At 39.7% G+C, this 9,009-nt stretch overlaps 1 protein-coding gene across 2 annotated transcripts in view; it reads right to left on the reverse strand.

Annotated features, from left to right (window-relative positions):
• The window catches only part of rttn (rotatin), a 31,744-nt gene extending 24,745 nt beyond the window's left edge, over window positions 1-6,999 (reverse strand). Inside the window, exons 1-10 of one of the 2 annotated variants that reach the window (XM_071485346.1) lie at window positions 6,810-6,999; window positions 6,279-6,466; window positions 5,699-5,840; window positions 5,358-5,456; window positions 5,173-5,263; window positions 4,905-5,019; window positions 2,398-2,548; window positions 1,839-2,007; window positions 1,072-1,262; window positions 765-880 (exon numbers count right to left, since the gene is read on the reverse strand). In XM_071485346.1, coding sequence (XP_071341447.1) covers window positions 765-880; window positions 1,072-1,262; window positions 1,839-2,007; window positions 2,398-2,548; window positions 4,905-5,019; window positions 5,173-5,263; window positions 5,358-5,456; window positions 5,699-5,840; window positions 6,279-6,466; window positions 6,810-6,840 — 1,293 coding nt within the window. In that variant the 5' untranslated portion in view covers window positions 6,841-6,999. Of the gene's footprint in view, window positions 1-764; window positions 881-1,071; window positions 1,263-1,838; window positions 2,008-2,397; window positions 2,549-4,904; window positions 5,020-5,172; window positions 5,264-5,357; window positions 5,457-5,650; window positions 5,841-6,278; window positions 6,467-6,809 lie in introns of both variants that reach the window. The other variant, XM_071485345.1, reaches the window with a different exon arrangement.
• Between the last annotated feature and the right edge of the window lie 2,010 nt (window positions 7,000-9,009).

Consider the following 9,009-nt stretch of genomic DNA (forward strand, 5'->3'; position numbering starts at 1 on the left):
TCGTTCCAGGGGTTAGGAATTGAATGTAATCAGATTTCAGGGTTATTTTGGGACGAGATACAGATCCACCCTATCTCAGTATGAATAAATTGGGACAATCTATTCTCAGCCACTTTGTTCTGGGAGCAGAAATTGAACAATACAACAGAAGATAAACACCAGCAGGGGGCAGTAGATGCCCTGTGCATTGCTGTGCATGGCATAAACAGTTCGGCCCATTCCCATAGGAAAAACCTAGAGGTCTGGCACAGAAAAGCTGCTCTCCACATAAAGATGACAAAACAGTTCTCAGGCTGCAAGGCTCTGGGCATGTATTAAACAGCAGAGGGCCAGAGGGGCCTGGACTTGACAAGTGTATAAGTCCCCCTGCAGAGGAACATACTCTTTAAACAGTCAGGGAGGATAACAAATGATTCTGCACGGTAAAAAAAAAAAACACACATGAGTTTAACACAATCCATTTTGACTTTACACACATAATAAATGAAGACATTTACTAACCCAACAATTCTGTGCTTAGATAAACCCATGGGTACAGACGAGAGGTGTATTTGTGAGAGGCTCTTTGTAACCAGCAGAAAGCCTTTGTAACCTTATATAATTCATTCAGCTCAATCACATGCCAACAGTTCTCCTTGACAGTTGAGTACCGTATGCCTGTGTGTCTGTAGCAAATTGTCTGGTGGCCAACCTAGTTCCCCTTTTCAGTGTAGTGTAGCCATTCATCTACATAAGAGGCTGTCATGAGCTGTGTTTTGACTTGCCAGCTCCATCCCCACCAGGCTGCGATCGTCCCAGACCAGCTCACAAATGCTGTCCCCAAGCAGGAGGACGGCATCGCAAAGCAGCTCCAGAACACGATGGAACACATGCAAACTCTCTGAGAAATGAGAGGGAAAGAGAGCAAGAGCAGGGGAGAGATTTTTCTTGACAAGAGCTCATAGTATGTATGGAAACAGGTGAGGGAGTATTTGCAGTATTTATTAAAAGGAGGAGAAAGACAGTGATCACTGATTTATATATTTTAGACCCCCCCCCCCCCTTCACTAAAAAAACTATAAAGACCCCTACCTGTCTTAAGAAGTGGTATAGCATGCTCCATGATGGCAACAGTGAACTGGGCCACAGTGAGCTGCTGTAACTGCAGCTCCAGGACATCTTCTACTCCCAGGTCCGGAAGCTCCAAATGGGCCACATCTGCAGGTGACTGAGGCGTCTGCCTGGGGGCTTGGACTGCTGCTCCACCTCTGTGCGAGCTGCCACTGGATGAATCACAGACAAGAGAGGGAGAGAACTGTAAATTCATGATCTGTGCTTGGACCACTCAAATACAAGGAATGACGTATGAGCTGTACAGGGATGGATCATAAAAACTGAATATGCCATCACAGGAATCAGAAGTGATTCTTCAACACTACAGACTAGCCGCTAGAGGGCTCCTCGTGTTATTCATATTTATAAAGAGGAGTAAACCCAGTCTTCTTCACAACGTTTTATCTTCTTGTGTGGGTTTCTGGTGTCAATATCAATTTTGTCATTATCAAAGCCACAAAAAAATCCTGCTGTGCACAACTTTCCAAAAGGTATAACACCCACCATAAGGTCTGAGGAACAGAAATTGACTACAATGCCGAATCATATCAAAAAGTTATTTGTACAACCATGGGGGACATACAGCTCTGACACCACATCACTAATGCCTCAGAAGTGAGACAGAAGCCAAACTGAGTGCATCTCTGCCCTCACTCAACAAGATTACTCAAGACATGCAGAGAAAGTGATCCAGTTTTTTTTCATCATTTCATTCATTTTTTTCAGAGTTGCTCGTATGCACACACCTGTTGGAAGCTGCATCTCCATCTTGGCCATCTCCACGGGCTCTCTGACCAGTGCGTCCCACTACAGAGGGCCGGGGAGAGCACTCTCCCCCTGGGGAGGAGGCCTGGGAACGCTGGGTTCCCCGCACCTCCTGGGAGTAGGAGAAGGAGGAATTCTGGGACACTGGATCTAAAAGCCACAAAAAAACAAAAAAGCACAGAGTTGTATGATAAAGCAGAGAGACACTTAAATATGGTCATGTTAAAATTACTCAGTATTAAATAACAATAGTTTAAAATCAAATCTAATTTCTTACATCTATTCAAATTGGAAGTTAAATTTAGCTTTGAAATTTATTGACTATATAATATATATAAGATTGTGTTTATAGTTGAAGGTATATACTCTTGAAAACTGCCTTGATGCAACCTGGTGATTGTTACTATATAAGAACATACAGTACAGGCATACAAACAAGCATACAAAAATAACTCATCACTACTGAACCCCATTGCTATCAGCAATAAAAAATACTCATTAAAAGATCTGTACATCTGCCTAACTCATAAGGCATGCTACCTTGCTTTGTAGAGTAGAAGCTTGGATCTTGATAAAAGCGCAGCCTCCTCCTTAGCCCAGCACAAAGCTGCCGCAGGCAGGAAAGAGCCTGCAAGTGGAGGTAGCTTGCCTCACCTTTACCTGAACCCACCCTTAATAGGGACAGAAGGTTCTGAAATAGAAGGGGATATGATAGGTGTTACATTGGAAATGGAATGATTTACAAAGGAAAAATTAACAACCAGTAACATCCAGTGGAATATTGCTGTCATTGTGTAAATATATTGTTTAGTTTACAAAGAGAAAAAAACAGAGCCCAAGCTGAAACAAACAACGTAGAAAAACTGTGTATAAATAGGACCTCAGACAGTGACAGAAAAGTCGTAATAAAGTTCACTAAATAAAAAGGGCAAGTGGAATTGAATTATTGAAACAGCAATTTGTTCAAAGTTCAGATTTCCTACCCTCTGTGGCTAATGATGTCATGTCTCTAAATCCAAGTCTTTTAATTTAGCTTAATAGCTCTAGTAACTCAAAGGAGGGGCAAGTAAAGCCACCAGAAGAAATGCGCTTTCCCATAATGATTTGTTTGGATGATGAGACTGCTGGGTGACAGTATGCTAATACTGCCCTGAGACCAATGTAATGTAATACACCACTTTATTAACAAAATAAAGTTCACAGTGGCTTGTGGGGTAAAATGATGTCTCCTCCAACACTCTTTCTTTGTCAGTGAAATGAAGACTGTGATAACAGTTGCACTTTGTTGCTGACATGATACTGGTAAATTTATCAGAAAGTGCACACCACTTTTTACACAGATGGGGAAAGAGTATATCAGTTGAATGATCCAATATAAGTTCAATTACAGGACAGACCGGCTTGATACTTGAGACAGTTCTTCCAAAGCCAACAAGACCAGTATGAGGATAGTTGAAACGCCTCAATTTTTATAGAATCTGATTTTCAAGAAGGCCTTAAGTGGAGAGAATCAAAACATTCCACCAAGGACTTTCACACCATGCAAGAGGTATATCAGGACCAAACTATCCTCACAGCAATCTAGTGCCTGCTCAAGCAGAGTAAGTCTCCAGAGGCCTCCACAACCTCCTACAAGATCAGGGACACAGAATTATAAATTGGTGTTTTGTTCAAGGGCAATATTTGACAGGATATTATGTTGACTATGGCTAGAGTGACCATCTCATAAATCCATTATGTGGCATTCACACTAGTCCCTCAAAACAATCCACTTCATCTAATTGATGTCAATAAAAAAAGAATACAAAGTGTTATGGACACCAGTTGGAATAGCAGAGAACCAGGAGCAAATCAACAAACCCTGGAGCTCTTCTATGACATCTTCAATTTCGTCTCTTTGACACCCATACTGAATGTGAGATTTTACGGCAACATTTTTAAGTGTGCAAAGTTGTCTTGAACATGGGCATTGCACCTGAGAGCTGTCAGAATTTAGAGTGACAAAAATAATAGAGCCTTTAAACTTTAAAATGATGGAACTGACAGTGCTTCTAATGCCCTGCTACAAAGTACTGAATTAAAAACTCAACTAAAAGTTTTTAAATAACATACACTCACTTTAATAGGGACATCACACTTATGTTGGGTAGAGTCTCCCTTTGCTCTAAAAATTGCCTCAATTCTTTGTGGTATGAATTCCACATAGATGTTGGAAACATTTCTTTGAGATTCTGGTCCATGTTGATATGATTGCATCACTAACCCTGTTCCCACTGCAGCCTTGGATTTCTGTACTTGGCTGACAGGAATGGAACCTGGCGTGGTCTTCTGCTGTTATAGCCCATCGACCTTAAGGGTCGATGTGTTGTGCATTCTGAGATGTTCACTACAGTTGCACAGAGCAGATATTTGAACTATTGGAACCTTTATGTCAATTTAAACCAGTCTGGCCATTTTCGTCTGACCTCTCTAATCGACAAAGGGTTTCCATCTGCAGAACTGCTGTTCTGCTGCTCTACTGTTTTTTTGTTTTCCCACCACTCTGGGTAAAGTCTGAAGACTGTTGTGCAAGAAAAATCCCAGAAGATTAGCAGTTTCAGAAATACTCAAACTAGCCCATCTGATGGCAACAATCATGCCACAGTCAAAGTCACTAAGAACATATCACAGATTTTTTAACTGAAGCTCCTGATCTGTATCTGCCTGATTTCATGCATTGCACTGCTGCCATATGAGTGGCTGAATGGATAATTACATGAATCAGCAGGTGTGAAGGTGTTCCTAATAAAGTGGCCAGTGAGTGCAGTTGAAATCAGTGTAACCTAAGAGTTGACGCTAAAAGATTAAATGAAAACCCATAGTAACCTGAGGTTGATTAAAATGGCAGTGATTCACATCGCCTGTTACAGCGTGGGATCAAACCTGTGACTGTTAATAAACAGAACAGCAACCATTGTAGCGCAGTGTCTATCTGGTAGAGATTTAGGTTTGTTCTTTCCATTCATATTTTCATATGTTTTCACCAAGAGCATGATAATGTTCGGCACCTTAACAATACTTGGCCTCTGCAGGAAGATCTCAGGAGGAAAGTCTTGCATAATGACATCATGCAGAAGATGACATGTGGTCCGCACCAAGTTTGGGTTGTTGCTCCTTAGAGAACTGTTTCAAAAGATATATATTAAATATTCAGTCATTTAACAAGACTGCACACTTGTGAACTTGATTAATGAAATCATTATTTTGTTAATTTTACACTGCATTTTAATTAGGCATATATTATAATATTAGTTATCAACATGTACTGTCTCTCACCTCTCATTTGATGAAAGTATGTGTCTGTCTGTGTTTGTCAAAGTCAGCCATGGAAACACAGAAAACCTCAGACATCTCACAGACTCATGCACTGGAAACAAAATGAAGATTTTGGAAAATAAAAGAGGCAAAATTTAAGATTAAAACAAGCACATTTGAGATTATATTTTCAAAAACACTGGTACCTGGTATTTTGTGAGGTGGTACATCTGTATGGGTTGGCAAACTCTTGTGGAAATATCCCATTTTAGGAAAATCATCTTCAGGTGGAATAACTATAGGGGCTAAAGCAGAGACACCTGACTTGTTAAAATAAGGTTTCACAAACTGCAAACACTTGATCAAACATGTCTGTAAAGTAAAATTACAATCTACATCATCCTCTCCTACCTCTCTCCAACACAACATTATGAACATTTAGTAATTTGGAGATGGCAGACTCTAAACACAAACATGTTTTTGGCTTAATGTGCAACACCTGTTGGAGCTGTATCACATAGTCCATGTGAGTAAACTATTGTTTTACTGGGGAGTAGATCAGGTAGATGGAACAGCTGGTCCAGGGTTCCACTGATGACAGCTTGCAGTCTGGGCTCCACATTAGGAGACAGTTGGGTGAGGAAGTCCACCGCCCCAACGTCTCTCAGCATCTGGGCTGCACTAGGATGCTTGGAAGACAAAATAACAAAGCAAATACTCATGAAATGGCAAGTATTCAGTGTAATGTTAGTTGTAGTACTGTAACAGCACATACGATGTAAACTGGCACCAAAATTGCACTGGGCAGACTTCACTGCATTTATGACCTTGATAATGTTTCTAGCAAAGTGAATTTTGTTTGTGGTTTGAGCACATTAAAAACTGCTATGAAACCTGTCTGTGCTATATACTGCATAAGGAAAATAATAATCCTCTTTTGATTGATTTAAGTTTGGCTTCCTCTGTTATAGATACAGACATAAACCAAGACCAAATAGATTGTACAGCTTATCAGTCCACTTTCCTCTGCTACACATTCATAGGCTCAGCTGCTGAATAGATCAGCTGTTCCCCTGAGGCCACTGTCCTTTCAGAATTATCTTCCTGTAAGACATTTAGTTATTTACCTTTGATAAAGTTGTGAGCAACTCAAGGACTTCCTCTTGCATTGGCACCTCGGGGAAATTAAACCACTCCAGAAGATACACAAACAGCATTTTTTCTTGGACAATGTCGGAGACGGAAATCAGGGAATGGTTCAGCTTACATATGATGTTCTTCAGTGCTCGAACTCTTATCTCCACCAAAGAGTGGCCTAAGGTTTGTAGAAAACATAGTGTTAAGTTGTGAGGAGACATTGTGGCAGAAAGCTTTGTTTTTAACTAGCTAGTGAGCTAACGTTGAGTGGAAGTGTCAGGAACTTGGGATCCTAAGCTAACGTTAGCGTCCTCTATTAACTACAGCTCTACATTATATAGTAGCACCATACATACGACAAAAAAAAGCTAGCTAACAGATAACATTAAAAAAGAAAAAGACAGAGGGAGCTGCTATTGTTAGCAAGCCTGCAAGCTGCTAATATATTTTGTTAATAAGTTCAGGTAAAGTCAGCAACCTGTTTCCCAAGCTACATTTGCTGAGCTACTAAATTAGCCTACCTATTTTCTTTATAAGAGGAGATAACTCCATATCCAGTGTGTATTGTGTGTCCGATTGTAAAAACAAGATGAAAAAGCTTCCTCAGCTGTCAAGGCTTGTCAGTTTAGTTGGTGGTTGCTTGCCATTGTCATGTCAACAACGTCTGCCCGGGTTTGTTTTCAACAACCGCGCCAGCGTCACTCCACTTCCGGTAGTGAACCAGGGTGCGTTCAAGAGGTGCACGGTACAACTGGAGCCACAGAGTTATTTATCCGCTTCACATAGTAGATTCAGCAACACTAATACAAGCATCTAAAAGAAAATGACTATTTAATTTAATTATATTCATAAATAGTACAGCATTTTTTTCATAGAGTCTGATAAGCACTTTAAAACCAGCGTGCAACAATAAAGGTCCAAAAGACCACAAATCCACCATCTTTTCTAGCTTCATATAGGTGAAAAACAAACAAACAAAGACTGCCTCACATATTGGAAATACAATCTGCACTGACAGAACAGCAATTACAAAGCCACCCTATAGATATATGATAGTTGACGACAGGCATGTATCAATCCACCTTTGTAATGGTGCAAGATATAAAACTTGTGTTATTATAGCCATCATCACACCTCTGTAGGGCATGGAAAAAATATAAATTTGGCAAGGACCTCCAAATACAGTATGTGCAGTAGATCAATTGATCAGATGATGTCTCTTGTGGCCTTTATCTTTCAACTGTGTTTGTCACATGACTCATATGATGTGCCACATACTGGCCCCACTCTAATTTGATCTTCTGAAATATAAAGTAAATATGCTAGAGTTTTTTTTTTTTTCCCAGGATAATTTATGTTTCAAGACATGTTTCAAATCATTGAAGGCTTTAGCATTGCTGACATATTGAGCAAAGTTTTGACAGCAGCCACATTATCCTGTCATTAAAATAATCTTCTCAAACACTGATGCTCTCAAAAATCAAAGGTGATGTGCATTGCTTCTTAACACAAGTGCAGATATAAATTCTTTTCATAATCTGTATGTAAGTTAATCTAATTGCATCAGCTCTCACACTTGAGGTGTGATGTGAATACGATCATCCGACAGGGTGATAATTAACTAACTTAGCAAATGATAATTTGATATGACAATAATATGATCACACAGCTTTTGAAAATTCTGATGGGATTTCAGTCCATAATTAATTTGGCCATGTACTGTACTTTCACCTAGATTCTTAGGCGTTTGAGGGGGGTAGAAGGAAAAAGGTCATTTGTACTTGTATAATCAATGAAGGTACATTTGACCAATATTCCACCCCAGTTTTTCCTTAAGTTACATCAAATTTAGATACATATTCTTCACAGTCTTTGATAACATCATATATCTATCCTTGTTCTAGAGCTTCATATATCATATTTAGTGCATATTGAGCCAGATATCCCAATCCAAGATGCTGTTTTTACATGGCTGCACCATTATCCTAAATGGAAAATCATTTTACACACACATCCCTTCAGTTTTGTCTTTGCATCTTGCCCAGAATCAAAAATGAAGTTTTGTGGGTTGGAACAGGGGTGGACTGCACAACATGAGTCATATTAATGGACCTGCCAAAGGGCCCATTGACCAGCGGAGGTTAAAAAATGTATTCCAGTTCCACCAGCCTCTCATACAGTCTATAGGACTGAGTTTTATGAATGTTTTCTGCATTCTACAAATGTACAGAGAGAGTGAGAGTGAGAGCACAGACATCCAAACAGCTGAGTAGGCCTTCTTTACCTGGAGTAAAAATACATCGCCCTAGGTCAGGCTAGGTGGTTGTCATTTTTATTTGACAACCACTGTGTGTCTTGGATCATTTGTTAACATCAACTGCAGACAAAGAGCAAAATGTCACTTTAGATAAACGAAAACATGGGGTAAGGTGTGTGTCATTTAGCCATTTGCTCATCAGGGATAAGATATGCTTTTCCCATGGATGTCTTTTCAGATGTTTTTGTTAGTTTTCCCTCATTCCTTAAAAACTACATTCATATTCCTCATAAAGATTTTTGTGGCTTTGAGCTAGATTTTAGCTCAAATTTTGTGTTTTGTACTTTAAACCTTAAATTGCCTTTGTTTTCAAATGCAGTTTAGGGATTTTCAGTCAGTTGTTTAACATCAGTCTAAATTACTCATATGCCAGAAACCACCTCAGGCCGTTCATGAATGTAAGC

This window comes from Trachinotus anak, unplaced genomic scaffold (assembly GCF_046630095.1).
Source record: "Trachinotus anak isolate AG129_WGS33_773 ecotype Australia unplaced genomic scaffold, CSIRO_AGI_Tana_v1 ptg000009l, whole genome shotgun sequence".
In the NCBI taxonomy this organism is placed as follows: Eukaryota; Metazoa; Chordata; class Actinopteri; order Carangiformes; family Carangidae; genus Trachinotus; species Trachinotus anak.